We start from the raw sequence: 16,161 nt of genomic DNA on the forward strand, positions 1-16,161 counted from the left end.
TTATGCCAGAAAACTCTGTCAACTTTTGGTGTATACATGTCAGTTTCTTTGGGGCAGAATGAAGGCGTGACGCCACCGCTTGTCTAGTTCATGACAAGCTGTGGCATTACTTATGCCAGAAATCTTGCTCCAGTCATTGACTGGAGTAAGATTCATGGTGAGATGCACACTATTTGTCAAATGCTCCTGATTCACATAGAAGCGCGCACATCTTTATGAAACAGGAGCATGTGACTTGACCATGCCCCTTCATCAAGATCGGCATGAAAATTGTCGGTCGTTATGAATAGGGGTTTTCAAAGGAAAAAAGCAATTAAGGCTTTGTGTTTTGTTTTTGGGACATTCCATCTGTGGTAAAAATGAGCTGGTATGATTAATGCAAAACCAAACGTGTTCATTTTTTAAAAATTATTTTAGGTACCCCATCAGTTTCTCATGATTACGTCATGGGCAGCCAAAAGGAGCAGGTGCCATTAGGGGGTGCCATCATTCGTCAGGGGGTGCTCTGCACTTGGGCCGAATCGCGCGTCGGGGTGCTCTGTACTTGGGCTGGATCGGATTGACAGGTATATATTGCTGCTACATATATCTCCCATAGCCTTTTAATAGTGGTATACAAATGCGAATGTGCACTATATGTGAGGACACCTTTATGTATGGAGTAGCTCCTCCTCCCCCTTTATCTATTTTTGCACATATTGTATTGGCACCTTTTGTACCGCATATGGTCATATTGCAATTAGCACGTGCACTTTAGTTTCACTTGTTAAAGCACCTTTTCAATTTTTTCAAATTTTTATACAACATTTTTATACACACAAGGTTTTATAAATTGTATACCACCATATAGTTTATGGGATGTCTATCCGCCATATTTGAAATTCTTTTTTGACGTATCCCAAGTACGTGCACTGTTGTGCCGTTGTTGCCATATGTATATAATAAAGGCTTATTTTATATCCATATTATCTTTCTTTGTGGCTTTTATATTTTAGTGTGTATATATATATATTTATATTTTGTGCTGCCACATATGTATTTTCTGGACTTGTAGGTCCAAGTGACGGTCTCTTTGATTTTTACTAAATTACCGAGTAGGTTGCCACTCTTTTGTTTTCTTTCAGCAACAAAACCTGGGGTATTATCCATATTATTTAATATCTATTGGATGTTATAATTATTTTTTAATCTTTATTTTCTGCAAAAAATTGTTGCTATCAAGTTCTCTAAGTTTAGAATGAAGCAGAGTTGAGAAAGCTAACCCCACCCACATCATGCGCTCCACGTACAATGTCCGTACAATGTCCATACACAGTGAAATTCTTAGTTGCCGGACTTGTCCAGCAATGTTAATCTCTTACCGATAAATCCTTCACAGTTAGTAAACAACAGTACGCACTTTGACAAGTGACACATCCATGAATTCTGTGTTTCAGCCTCTATCTCCTGCTGTCTTCAGATTACATAGCAAAAACCTGCTGACAGATTCCCTTTAAGTGGTGAACTACAGTGATTGTAGAAAGCTCTAGACACTGTAGTTACAGGCAGATATACCGACGCCTGCCTAGTATAGAGCAGTCTCCGCTCCTGAGACTGCATCATATGTTCCTTTCTAACCTATGATGAAAATTTACATCATTAGTGTTAAAGTTAAGGGGGCAATTAAGTGTCATTATGACTTGAAGGGCACATTTGGCACATTATTACTGTCTGAAGGGGCAAAAAGGGGGCCTTATTACTTTCCAAATAGCACCATGGCGACATTATCACTTTGTATGTGACTCTATATATTTTTGAGGTGCTCTCTATCTGGCCCACTAGTATTTTGGGGGAGTGGGATATTATAATAATGATACAATTTTTGAAGTATTGTTCAATGCTGCAGGTGCAGACAGGATGTGAATTTTGTGTAGGTTGGGTATAAGTGGGAACGGTGATGAAAACATAATATGTCAAATGTTTCGTTCTTATAAACTCTTGAAAACTACCAGTTGTCCATTGAAAATTATATAGGGTACTTCCAATCAACAACAAAAACTCTAGAAAACGGAAGCCTAGACCCAATAAAATAATAGTAAAATGTATTTCTAAATGACTAAAATGTTCAATTAAGATACAGAGTGAAGCAGAGGAGTGAAAATGCGAATCACAACATGATACGCCAGAAGATCAGCAATAAAAAAGGCCATAAAACTACATCATTATTACACAAATGAGGTCCTATGGCCAAACAATGAAAGAACACAAAAAGGTAAGCAAAGATTTTTTGTCTGGTATCTAACAAGACTTGAATTCAGGACATATGGGATGGAGGCCTTAGACCCCAATATGCAATATCCAATTGTATTCTCATATTCTTATTGTATTTTATGTTCATCTAGAGCTAACAGCCTCATAGTGCATCATTAATGTAACAATTTTCGGTAACAAGGTAGTGTAATAAGTGACATTAGAATCTCTGTGGCACTAACATAGGTATCTGCATCTTTTGTATGAGGCAAGTCCAATCAATGCAGGGAGATGATTATCACTGAGATATGGGTATAAATCTGCAATTTACTCCTATCAGCTGCTCCCTGGTGTGCTCTGGTGAGATAAGCAATGCACTACCCACTCTTGTACTGCCTACATTTCATGTTAGCCTGCTCTGCTCAGTGAATTCTGCATTTTTGTTGTCTGATTCATTATACAGGTCCTTCTCAAAAAATTAGCATATAGTGTTAAATTTCATTATTTACCATAATGTAATGATTACAAATAAACTTTCATATATTATAGATTCATTATCCACCAACTGAAATTTGTCAGTTCTTTTATTGTTTTAATACTGATGATTTTGGCATACAACTCCTGATAACCCAAAAAACCTGTCTCAATAAATTAGCATATCAAGAAAAGGTTCTCTAAACGACCTATTACCCTAATCTTCTGAATCAACTAATTAACTCTAAACACATGCAAAATATACCTGAGGCTTTTATAAACTCCCTGCCTGGTTCATTACTCAAAACCCCCATCATGGGTAAGACTAGCGACCTGACAGATGTCAAGAAGGCCATCATTGACACCCTCAAGCAAGAGGGTAAGACCCAGAAAGAAATTTCTCAACAAATAGGCTGTTCCCAGAGTGCTGTATCAAGGCACCTCAATGGTAAGTCTGTTGGAAGGAAACAATGTTACAGAAAACGCTGTACAACGAGAAGAGGAGACCGGACCCTGAGGAAGATTGTGGAGAAGGACCGATTCCAGACCTTGGGGAACCTGAGGAAGCAGTGGACTGAGTCTGGTGTGGAAACATCCAGAGCCACCGTGCACAGGCGTGTGCAGGAAATGGGCTACAGGTGCCGCATTCCCCAGGTAAAGCCACTTTTGAACCATAAACAGCGGCAGAGGCGCCTGACCTGGGCTACAGAGAAGCAGCACTGGACTGTTGCTAAGTGGTCCCAAGTACTTTTTTCTGATGAAAGCAAATTTTGCATGTCATTCGGAAATCAAGGTGCCAGAGTCTGGAGGAAGACTGGGGAGAAGGAAATGCCAAAATGCCTGAAGTCCAGTGTCAAGTACCCACAGTCAGTGATGGTGTGGGGTGCCATGTCAGCTGCTGGTGTTGGTCCACTGTGTTTCATCAAGGGCAGGGTCAATGCAGCTAGCTATCAGGAGATTTTGGAGCACTTCATGCTTCCATCGGCTGAAATGCTTTATGGAGATGAAGATTTCATTTTTCAGCACGACCTGGCACCTGCTCACAGTGCCAAAACCACTGGTAAATGGTTTACTGACCATGGTATTACTGTGCTCAATTGGCCTGCCAACTCTCCTGACCTGAACCCCATAGAGAATCTGTGGGATATTGTGAAGAGAAAGTTGAGAGACGCAAGACCCAACACTCTGGATGAGCTTAAGGCCGCTATTGAAGCATCCTGGGCCTCCATAACATCTCAGCAGTGTCACAGGCTGATTGCCTCCATGCCACGCCGCATTGAAGCAGTCATTTCTGCCAAAGGATTCCCGACCAAGTATTGAGTGCATAACTGAACATTATTATTTGTTGGTTTTTTTGTTTGTTATTAAAAAACACTTTTATTTGATTGGATGGGTGAAATATGCTAATTTATTGAGACAGGTTTTTTGGGTTATCAGGAGTTGTATGCCAAAATCATCAGTATTAAAACAATAAAAGACCTGACAAATTTCAGTTGGTGGATAATGAATCTATAATATATGAAAGTTTAATTGTAATCATTACATTATGGTAAATAATGAAATTTAACACTATATGCTAATTTTTTGAGAAGGACCTGTACATCCTTCAAAATGTATGTAAAACTAAAATTAGAATTGTTTCAGAAAGGTGGAATCCTTGGAGGTGGTAAAGTATTTCTAACATCCATTACTACAACATTTATTCACTCTGTCATTGCAAACAGAAGACAATTTCAATAGTCAAATGGAAATTTGCAAGTATACGGGCTAGTGTACATATTGCAGACTTGTCACGTTTTTGTGACTTTTTTTATGTGCAGATATGTCACAAAACCTTAAGGGCTTCCTAATGCCAGCAAAGTGAATGGGAATCCTGATGTGTCCTGCACACATCGCTTATTTGTCACTTGTAGTTTTGCTACAGATTTCACTTTTACTTATGAGTGGGGAAAATGTGAATCAAAAGTGCATCAAATGCGGCAAAGATTCTCCTATTTTATGCAGAGTTTTTCCTGCCAAGAGATGCAAAAATGGTGCAGAATTTTCTGCACAAAATAACGTGTGCACATACCCTTAGATATTAAGGTGCTTCTCCCAAAATGAGAATATCATCAAAAAGTTAATTTATTTCAGTTCTTCAATACAAAAATTGAAACTCGTATATTAAATAGAGTCATTACAAACAGAGTGATCTATTTTAAGTGTTTATTTCTGTTAATGTTGATGATTATGGCTTACAGCCAATGAAAACCCAAAAGTCATTATCTCAGTACATTAGAATAATTACCAAAAAACACCAGAAAAGGCTTCCTAAGCATTTATAAAACATCCCTTAGTCTGTTTCAGTAGGCTCCACAATCATGGGGAAGACTGCTGACTAGACAGATGTCTAGAAGGCAGTCATTGACACACTCCACAAGGAGGGCAAGCCATAAAAGGTCATTGCTTTCCCCATAGTTTGTAAGCTTGCGAGCAGGGCCCTCACTCCTCCTGGTATCTGTTTTGAACTGTATTTCTGTTATGCTGTAATGTTTATTGTCTGTACAAGTCCCCTCTATAATTTGTAAAGCGCTGCGGAATATGTTGGCGCTATATAAATAAAATTATTATTATTATTATTATTATTGCTAAAGAAGCTGGCTGTTCACAGAGTGCTGTATCCCAGCATATTAATGGAGAGTTGAGTGGAAGAAAAAAGTGTGGTAGAAACAGGTGCACAAGCAACCGGCATAACTGCAGCCTTGAAAGGATTGTTAAGAAAAGGATATTCAAATATTTGGGGGAGATTCACAAGGAGTTGGCTGCTGCTGGAGTCATTGCTTCAAGAGCCCTACACACAGACGTATCCAGGACATGGGGTACAAGTGTCACATTCCTGGTGTCAAGCCACTCATGACCAATAGACAATGCCAGAAGTGTTTGACCTTGGCCAAGGAGAAAAATAACTCAACTGTTGCTCAGTGGTCCAAGGTGTTGTTTTCAGATGAAAGTAAATTTTGCATTTCATTTGGTAATCAAGGTCCCAGAGTCTGAAGGAAGAGTGGAGAGGCACACAATCCAAGCTGCTTGAGGTCTAGTGTGAAGTTTCCACAATCAGTGATGGTTGGAGGAGCCACGTCATCTGCTGGTGTAGGTCTACTGTATTTTATCAAGAGCAAAGTCAGTGCAGCCATTTACCAGGAAATTTTAGAGCACTTCATGTTTCACTCTGCCGACAAGCTTTTTGGCGATGGAAATTTCATTTTCCAGCAGCACTTGGCACTTCTCAACACTGCCAAAAGTACCAATATCTGGTTTACAAACAACAGTATCACTGTGCTTGATTGGCCAGCAAACTCGCCTGACCTTAACCCCATAGAGAATCTATGGGGTATTGTCAAGAGGAAGATGAGAGACACCAGACCCAACAATGCAGAGGAACAGAAGGCTGCTATCAAAGCAACATGGGCTTCCATTGCACCTCAGCAGTACCACAGGCTGATGGCCTCCATGCCATGCCGCATTAATGCAGTAATTGGTGCCAAAGGAGCCCCGACCAAGTATTGAGTGCATTTACTATACATACATTTCAGTAGACCAACATTTTGGCTTTTAAAATAATTTTTTAAGCTGGTGTTATAAAGTATTCTAATTTACTGAGATAATGACTTTTGGGGTTTCATTGGCTGTAAGCCATGATCATCAACATTAACAGAAAAAAAAACACTTGAAATAGATCCCTCTATTTGTAATGACTCTATATAATATATGAGATTCACTTTTTGTATTGAAGAACTGAAATAAATTACGGTAACTTTTTGATGATATTCTAATTTTGTGAGAAGCACCTGTACATATTTCATAGTCATAGCCTGTTTGTTTCAAGAAGACCTCCCACCCTAATTTGCCACAATGGAAATTACTGGAGGACATGGGCTTTATCTCTGAAGGGTAAACCGGATCAGCCACACCATCTCCCGCCTATAATGTATTTGGGAGTAAAAATAATTTTTTTGTAATTATTGCTTTATCTATAGCGTGCTGCAGAACCAGTTAGGCTAGGGTCACATTGTGTTAAGGCAGTCCGTTTAGCGCATAGCGCTACGGACTGCGCTAACGCAATGTCCCAAAAGGGATCGCGCTTGCCGATCCTGCTAGCGCAGATCCCCGATCTGCGCTAGCGAGGAACGGACCACGAACGCTGCAAGCAGCGCTCGCGGTCCATCACTCAAATGACGGCACATCGCTAGCGCACGCCCAATGTGGGCGTGCGCTAGCGATGCGTTCGCCATTACAATCAATGGCGGCGTTAACGGACTACGTTACACCGCGTTATGCCGCGGTGTAACGTAGTCCGTTAAACGTACCGCCATAACGCAGTGTGACACTAGCCTTAGATAAAAATCCTTAAATTAACTTGTTCTGATAGTCTTACAGAAGAGTTTGTAGGTCTTTTATCTGTTTTATTTTGGCCTGCTCCTAGCAAATTTGGGACCACAGACCACATCAAAGTTGAATGTGCAAAGAATATAAAGGTCTTTAAAACTTAGGGAAGTAAAATGTTTCTGAAACCCAATAAAATTATTGTTAGCTCCAAATGCAATTTTAGTGCTGATAAACATTTTTTTGATGGGTATTAGTTTCTCAATTTAATTATTCTGTAGGGAACAGTTATAATATAATGGTAAAATAGGATCAATCTCTAAATCACCTTTTAAGAGGGGATGTTACACCCTCATATTGAAGATTCAAGCATTGCTTCATCATAACTTGTAAAGTGAACAAGAGCTAGCCCTCTAATGCTCCATCTAACCCCTGATCAGCTACAACTATCAGTTGTGAACAGTTAACTGAAGTGGGTTATCTGATAGACAGCAGACGTAAAGTCTATACAAGAGACTGGGAGGTGACGCCTCCATAGAGATCAGACTTTTCTTTTTTTATCCATTTAATTTTTTGCGGCTACTTTTTGTGAATACTGTATTGTTTTGCCCCATTTTGCAATATCTTTTGTATATTTTTATAAACACTGCCTAATTTTCAGATTAAATATATAAAATGTATTATCTAGTTCCTCTTGCTCTATAAACCGCACCCCTGAATTCACATGTTACAGCAAACGGGTGTACAATTGATCTATATAAATGACTGGTGGTGGCAGCTACTTTTTTTGTGGTTATTGCAGAGCTGGCGGTGACCGTAACAAAGTATATACATACCCATGTGTAAGGATCGGATGTGTATATACTATATATCACTGGAAAGCGCACAATACCCAGCGTAGTAGCAAAAGCAACCATTGTCTTGCCCATCACTCATAAGTCAGTTATGTGATTGTCCTGACAATTGGAGGCTGCAGAGTGCTTATTCGTGTGAAATTGGTGGCAGTGGTGACATATCTGCGTGATCCCTTGGATGTTCCCTGACAAGAACCCTTAATTTTTTACTAGAGTGTATTAGTTTACTAGAGCAAGACAACACTAGGGTGTGAAACTTCTCATAGCAGATCAGGTCCACGTGGTAAGTACTTTTCATTATTTTTTACAGTCTAATTAATTTTTTTGTTTACCTGAACTTTATTAAAAAGTAGTTTGTCCCATAGACTGTTGTTCCTGATAACGCCTCTTCTAACTTCAGCCTCCTTCCGTTGAGATGCAAATTCAAGGATCAATCTCTTAACAGGTGTATTAGCTTGACTGAAGATCTGCCCCAGAAGAAAGAACATGCTGTTTTAGAACCATGGAATTGCATTTTTCATTCATAAAACCAAACTACAAACCCTAAGCAGCATCTAGTGTCTCTAAGAATGTCAGGCAGTTGCGGATACTTTTGCTGAAGAAAGGGAATCATTTAAATATTGGAAAGGTAATGATTGTGAATGGAAAAGAGTGTGCTTGAGAGGCCAAGCAAATACAAAAATACAAATAATATTCATTTTAACTTTTTATTTATTTTTGCTGATAGGGAAAGAGGGTGGCTTATTCTAAATTTCGATATTGAGCCTTTTGTTTTCTTACGGTTTGTTAGATTTGAATGTTTATCTATGTTTAAAGGGAGATTTTGACATTGCTATGCCTGATGATGATTATTTTATGAGATCATCTTCAACTAGGATTAAAAAAATGCTAATTTTAATATTTAACATTATTATGACATGATCATATATACATTTTTACATTGATTTTCAATGCAAGTACAACAGTCTCATCAGTCATAAAATATGTATTTAAAGTGAATCTGTTGGTAGGATCAACCCTCCTGAGTCATCTACATGGCATGAAGGTCATAGAAATCTAAATAAAACAATACCTTGCTTGCTGCGATCCAAAGTATTATTCCAGAGATAGTCATGTTTTTCTTAAATGTAAATATGCTGTTATAGATCTATGATGACAGCTCTGCTGTACTGCTCCCCCTCTCCCCCCACACACTGGCTACCTTTGAGGCTGAGTCACTATGAGAGAATACCTGCAGTGCAAATGAGTTAGTACAACCGAAATGAACTTTGTCTCATCACGGTCTTACCACTGGTGTATTGTGGTAGTTCTAATCTCACTGCAGAGCTGTGTGTAATTATGAGAGCAGGCTGTCTCACACTGGTATTTCCCACTTTCATTTAAAATAAGCCCTGGAGGCAGATTCTCAGGGAGATCTATGTCCGGCCCATAGATCTTAACAGCTCATCTGAATATAAGAAAACCTTTGATAGCTCTGGAATAAAACATTGTATCACAGATATCAATGTATCATTTTATTCAGCTTCCGATGACCTTACATGCCCATATTGATGGCTTAGGATGGTTCACATTACTGACAGATACCATTTAATAATCCTTTTTTTAAATCAAATTACTTTTATTAAACACCAAATACCATAGTTTACAGCAGAATAATTATTTCACATGTCGTTATACAGTACATATACAGGAATGGTGCCTATATAATCCAATTATTAATTCAATGACATTCAACTAACATAGCAGCACAGTGGCTCAGTGGGTAGCACAGCAGCCTTGCAGCACTTGGGTCCTGGGTTCAAACCCACACCAAGGACAACATCTGCAAGGAGTTTGTATGTTCTCACTGTGTTCGCGTGGGTTTCCTCCAGGTACTCCAGTTTCCTCCCACATTCCAAAGACATACTGATGGGGGAATTAGATTGTGAGCCCCAGTGATGATAATGTGTGCAAACTGTAAAGCGCTACGGAATATGTTAGCGCTATATAAATATTAATATTTATTATTATTAAATAACCACCATACAGTTCTCCCCTTCCCAACCGAAAACGAACATCCACCTACCCACCCTCTCCCACAGTGTGCGTTACAATAAACCCATACCCAATGTTACAAAAGAAAAAGGAATAGGTCATAAGTAGGGGATCACCTGAAGCAGGAAAACAGCGTACAAATATTGAATTTTTATTTTACACAAAAGAAATCATGCACAAAACATTTAAAAACACTAAAAGTAGTTACAAATGTGACATGACATCAATTATCAAAGGCTCATAATAGGGCCAACCACCTAAAGCAAAACTCCAAAAATATATGTATAATATGCACAGAAATCTAATACCTATCAAAAATGTATGTAACCCATGCACAACAGCCGTCAATATGTGCAGTGCCTAAGCAAAAAATTGCAAATAATCTACTATATAATTGTCTAAGGGTCACTTCCGTCTGTCTGTCACGGAAATCCCAAATCGCTGATTGGTTGTGACGGGCGCAGTCCGGCTGCAAAATGGCCACTCCCTACTCCCCTGCACTTAGTGCCCCCTCCATACTCCCCCCAGTCAGCGCCCGCCACCCACATAGCGTTGTAGCAGTCCATTAAACCGAGTGCGTTACACCGCATCATAACGCGGTGTAACGCAGTCTGTTAACGCTGCTATTAACCCTATGTGGCGAACTTTTTACTATTGATTCTGCCTGAGGGTGAGTATATAACTATTTTTTATTTATTTATTTATTTTTTAACGGGGATATGGTGACCACACTGCTATATAGTACTTGGGCTGTGTTATAAACTGCGTGGGCTGTGTTATATAGTGCGTGAGCTGTTTTTTATACTACATGGGCAGTGTTATATACTACATGGGCAAGCAGTGTTATATACTACGTGGGCTGTGTTATATACTGCATGGGCTGTGCTATATACTGCGTGGGCAGTATTATATACTGCATGGGCAGTGTTATATACTACATGGGCAGTGTTATATACTACGTGGGCTGTGTTATATACTGCGTGGGTTGTGTTATATACTGCATGGGCTGTGTTATATACTACGTGGGTAGTGTTATATCCTACGTGGGCAGTGTTATATACTACGTGGGCTGTGTTATATACTGTGTGGGCTGTGCTATATGCTGCATGGGCAGCATTATATACTATGTGGGCAGTGTTATATACTGCGTGGGTTGTGTTATATACTACATGCCTGTGTTATATACTACGTGGGCAGTGTTATATACTACGTAGGCTGTGTTATATACTGCGTGGGCTGTGTTATATACTATGTGGGCAGTGTTATATACTGCGTGGGCTGTGTTATATACTCTGTGCCTGTGTTCTATACTATGTGGGCTGTGTTATATACTATATGGGCTGTGTTATATACTAAGTGGGCTGTGTTATATACTAAGTGGCTGCTATATACTAAGTGGCTGCTATATACTACGTGGCTAAGCTATATACTACGTGGCTGTGCTATATACTATGTGTCTGTGTTACATGGACTGTATTATATACTGCCTGGGCTGTGCTATATACTGTGCGTGGTCAGTGTTATATACTACGTGAGCTGTTATGACCTGGTGGTCAGGACAACAATGGGCCTGGTGGTCAAGAGCACACGGAATGACCTGATAGTTACTGATAATATAGGACGAGCTCTGGGACGTGGGAACTCTGCTGACCGCAATCCCTAATCCTATCAACCACACTAGAAATAGCCGTGGATTGCTCCTAACGCTCCCTACGCAACTCGGCACAGCCTAAGGAACTAGCTAGCCCTAAAGATAGAAAAATAAAGCCTACCTTGCCTCAGAGAAATTCCCCAAAGGAAAAGGCAGCCCCCCACATATAATGACTGTGAGTAAAGATGAAAATACAAACACAGAGATGAAATAGATTAAGCAAAGTGAGGCCCGACTTACTGAACAGACTGAGGATAGGAAAGGTAGCTTTGCGGTCAGCACAAAAACCTACAAAAAGACCACGCAGAGGGCACAAAAAGACCCTCCGCACCGACTCACGGTGCGGAGGCGCTCCCTCTGTGTCCCAGAGCTTCCAGCAAGCAAGACAACAATCAAAATAGCAAGCTGGACAGAAAAATAGCAAACCAGAGAAAAACAAGCAGTCACTTAGCTTCTGCTGGGAAGACAGGTCACAAGAACGATCCAGGAGTGAACTAGACCAATACTGGAACATTGACAGGTGGCATGGAGCAAAGATCTAAGTGGAGTTAAATAGAGCAGCCAGCTAACAAATTAACCTCGTCACCTGTGGAAGGAAACTCAGAAACACCCACAGCCACCAGAGAAAGTCCATGGACAGAACCAGCCGAAGTACCATTCATGACCACAGGAGGGAGCCCGACAACAGAATTCACAACAGTACCCCCCCCTTGAGGAGGGGTCACCGAACCCTCACCAGAGCCCCCAGGCCGACCAGGACGAGCCAAATGAAAGGCACGAACCAGATCGGCAGCATGAACATCAGAGGCAAAAACCCAGGAATTATCTTCCTGACCATAACCCTTCCACTTGACCAGGTACTGGAGTTTCCGTCTCGAAATACGAGAATCCAAAATCTTCTCCACCACATACTCCAACTCCCCCTCAACCAACACCGGGGCAGGAGGATCAACGGATGGAACCACAGGCGCCACGTATCTCCGCAACAACGACCTATGGAACACATTATGGATGGCAAAAGAAGCAGGAAGGGCCAAACGAAATGACACAGGATTGATAACCTCAGAAATTTTATACGGACCAATGAAACGAGGTTTAAACTTAGGAGAGGAAACCTTCATAGGAACATAACGAGACGACAACCAAACCAAATCCCCAACACGAAGTCGGGGACGCACACAACGCCGGCGGTTAGCGAAACGTTGAGCCTTCTCCTGGGACAATGTCAAATTGTCCACCACATGAGTCCAAATCTGCTGCAACCTATCCACCACAGTATCTACACCAGGACAGTCCGAAGACTCAACCTGCCCTGAAGAGAAACGCGGATGGAAACCAGAATTGCAGAAAAACTGCGAAACCAAAGTAGCCGAGCTGGCCCGATTATTAAGGGCGAACTCAGCCAACGGCAAAAAGGACACCCAATCATCCTGATCAGCAGAAACAAAGCATCTCAGATATGTTTCCAAAGTCTGATTAGTTCGTTCGGTTTGGCCATTTGTCTGAGGATGGAAAGCCGAGGAAAAAGACAAATCAATGCCCATCCTAGCACAAAAAGATCGCCAAAACCTCGAAACAAACTGGGAACCTCTGTCAGAAACGATGTTCTCCGGGATACCATGTAAACGAACCACATGCTGGAAAAATAATGGCACCAAATCAGAGGAGGAAGGCAATTTAGACAAAGGTATCAAATGGACCATCTTAGAAAAGCGATCACAAACCACCCAAATGACCGACATCTTTTGAGAGACGGGGAGATCCGAAATAAAATCCATAGAAATATGCGTCCAGGGCCTCTTCGGGACCGGCAAGGGCAAAAGCAACCCACTGGCACGAGAACAGCAGGGCTTAGCCCGAGCACAAGTCCCACAGGACTGCACAAAAGAACGCACATCCCGTGACAGACGGCCACCAAAAGGATCTAGCCACCAAATCTCTGGTACCAAAGATTCCAGGATGCCCAGCCAACACTGAACAATGAATCTCAAAGATAACTCTACTAGTCCATCTATCAGGGACAAACAGTTTCTCTGCTGGGCAACGGTCAGGTCTATCAGCCTGAAATTTTTGCAGCACCCGCCGCAAATCAGGGGAGATGGCAGACAAAATTACCCCCTCTTTGAGAATACCCGCCGGCTCAGGAACACCCGGTGAGTCAGGCACAAAACTCCTTGACAGGGCATCAGCCTTCACATTCTTAGAGCCCGGAAGGTACGAAACCACAAAATCAAAACGGGAGAAAAATAACGACCATCGAGCCTGTCTCGGATTCAACCGTTTGGCAGACTCAAGATAAGTCAAATTCTTGTGATCTGTCAAGACCACCACGCGATGCTTGGCTCCTTCAAGCCAATGACGCCACTCCTCGAATGCCCACTTCATGGCCAACAACTCTTGATTACCAACATCATAATTGCGCTCAGCAGGCGAAAACTTTCTAGAAAAGAAAGCACATGGCTTCATCACCGAGCCATCAGAACTTCTTTGCGACAAAACAGCCCCAGCTCCAATCTTAGAAGCATCAACCTCAACCTGAAACGGGAGCGAAACATCTGGCTGGCACAACACAGGGGCAGAAGAAAAACGACGCTTCAACTCCTGAAAAGCCTCTACAGCTGCAGAAGACCAATTGACCACATCAGCACCCTTCTTGGTCAAATCAGTCAACGGTTTAGCAACACTAGAAAAATTAGCGATGAAGCGCCGATAAAAATTAGCAAAGCCCAGGAACTTTTGCAGGCTCTTCACAGATGTCGGCTGAGTCCAATCGTAAATGGCTTGGACTTTAACAGGGTCCATCTCGATAGTAGAAGGGGAAAAAATGAACCCCAAAAATGAAACCTTCTGAACTCCAAAGAGACACTTTGACCCCTTCACAAACAAGGAATTCGCACGAAGGACCTGGAACACCATTCTGACCTGCTTCACATGAGACTCCCAATCATCCGAAAAGACCAAAATATCATCCAAATACACAATCAGGAATTTATCCAGGTACTCTCGGAAAATGTCATGCATAAAGGACTGAAATACTGATGGAGCATTGGAAAGCCCGAATGGCATAACCAGGTACTCAAAATGGCCCTCGGGCGTATTAAATGCTGTTTTCCATTCATCGACTTGTTTAATACGCACAAGATTATACGCCCCTCGAAGGTAGGGCACTGGCTTTGGGCTCATCAAATACATCCCGATAATCCGACAAAAACTCTGGAACTTCAGAAGGAGTGGAAGACGAAATAGACAAAAATGGAACATCACCATGTACCCCCTGGCAACCCCAGCTGGACACAGACATAGATTTCCAGTCCAATACTGGATTATGAACCTGTAGCCATGGCAACCCCAAAACGACCACATCATGCAGATTATACAACACCAGAAAGCGGATATCCTCCTGATGTGCAGGAGCCATGCACATGGTCAATTGGGTCCAGTACTGAGGCTTATTCTTGGCCAAAGGCGTAGCATCAATTCCTCTCAATGGAATAGGATACTGCAAGGGCTCCAAGAAAAAACCACAGCGCCTAGCATACTCCAAGTCCATCAAATTCAGGGCAGCACCTGAATCCACAAATGCCATAACAGAATAGGATGACAAAGAACAAATCAGAGTAACGGACAATAGAAATTTAGACTGTACCGTACCAATGGTGTCAGACCTAGCGAACCGCTTAGTGCGCTTAGGACAATCGGAGATAGCATGAGTGGAATCACCACAGTAAAAACACAGCCCATTCCGACGTCTGTGTTCTTGCCGTTCAGCTCTGGTCAAAGTCCTATCACATTGCATAGGCTCAGGCCCATGCTCAGATAGTACCGCAAAATGGTGCACAGTTTTACGGTCACGCAAGCGTCGATCGATCTGAATGGCCAAAGACATAGACTCATTCAGACCAGCAGGCATGGGAAATCCCACCATGACATCCTTAAGGGCTTCAGAGAGACCCTTTCTGAAGATTGCTGCCAGGGCACATTCATTCCACTGAGTGAGCACAGACCACTTTCTAAACTTCTGACAATATATCTCCGCTTCATCCTGACCCTGACACAGAGCCAGCAAGATTTTCTCTGCCTGATCCACTGAATTAGGTTCATCATAAAGCAATCCAAGCGCCAGGAAAAACGTATCAACATCACGCAATGCCGGATCTCCTGGCGCAAGGGAAAATGCCCAGTCTTGAGGGTCACCACGTAACAAAGAAATAATGATCTTTACTTGTTGAACAGGGTCACCTGAGGAGCGAGGTTTCAAGGCAAGAAACAATTTACAATTATTTTTGAAATTCAAGAACTTAGATCTATCACCAAAAAACAAATCAGGAATTGGAATCCTAGGCTCTGACATCGGATTCTGAACCACAAAATCTTGAATGTTTTGTACACTTATAGTGAGATTATCCATCAAAGAGGACAGACCTTGAATGTCCATATCTACACCTGTGTTCTGAACCACCCAGATGTAAAGGGGAAAAGAGAGACAAAACACACTGCAAAGAAAAAAAAATGGTCTCAGAACTTCTCTTATCCCTCTATTGAGATGCATTAGTACTT

General features: G+C 41.5%; 1 protein-coding gene across 5 annotated transcripts in view; it reads right to left on the reverse strand.

The window, feature by feature from the left end:
* ACSL6 (acyl-CoA synthetase long chain family member 6) overlaps positions 1-16,161 on the reverse strand; it is a 330,780-nt gene that overhangs the window by 46,958 nt on the left and 267,661 nt on the right. For all 5 annotated transcript variants that reach the window (XM_069763930.1, XM_069763931.1, XM_069763933.1 and 2 more), the window contains exon 13: positions 8,252-8,386. In XM_069763930.1, the coding sequence (XP_069620031.1) occupies positions 8,252-8,386 (135 nt within the window). The remainder of the gene's footprint in view (positions 1-8,251; positions 8,387-16,161) is intronic.

The sequence above is a fragment of the Ranitomeya imitator genome, chromosome 4 (genome assembly GCF_032444005.1).
Source record: "Ranitomeya imitator isolate aRanImi1 chromosome 4, aRanImi1.pri, whole genome shotgun sequence".
Lineage (NCBI taxonomy): Eukaryota > Metazoa > Chordata > Amphibia > Anura > Dendrobatidae > Ranitomeya > Ranitomeya imitator.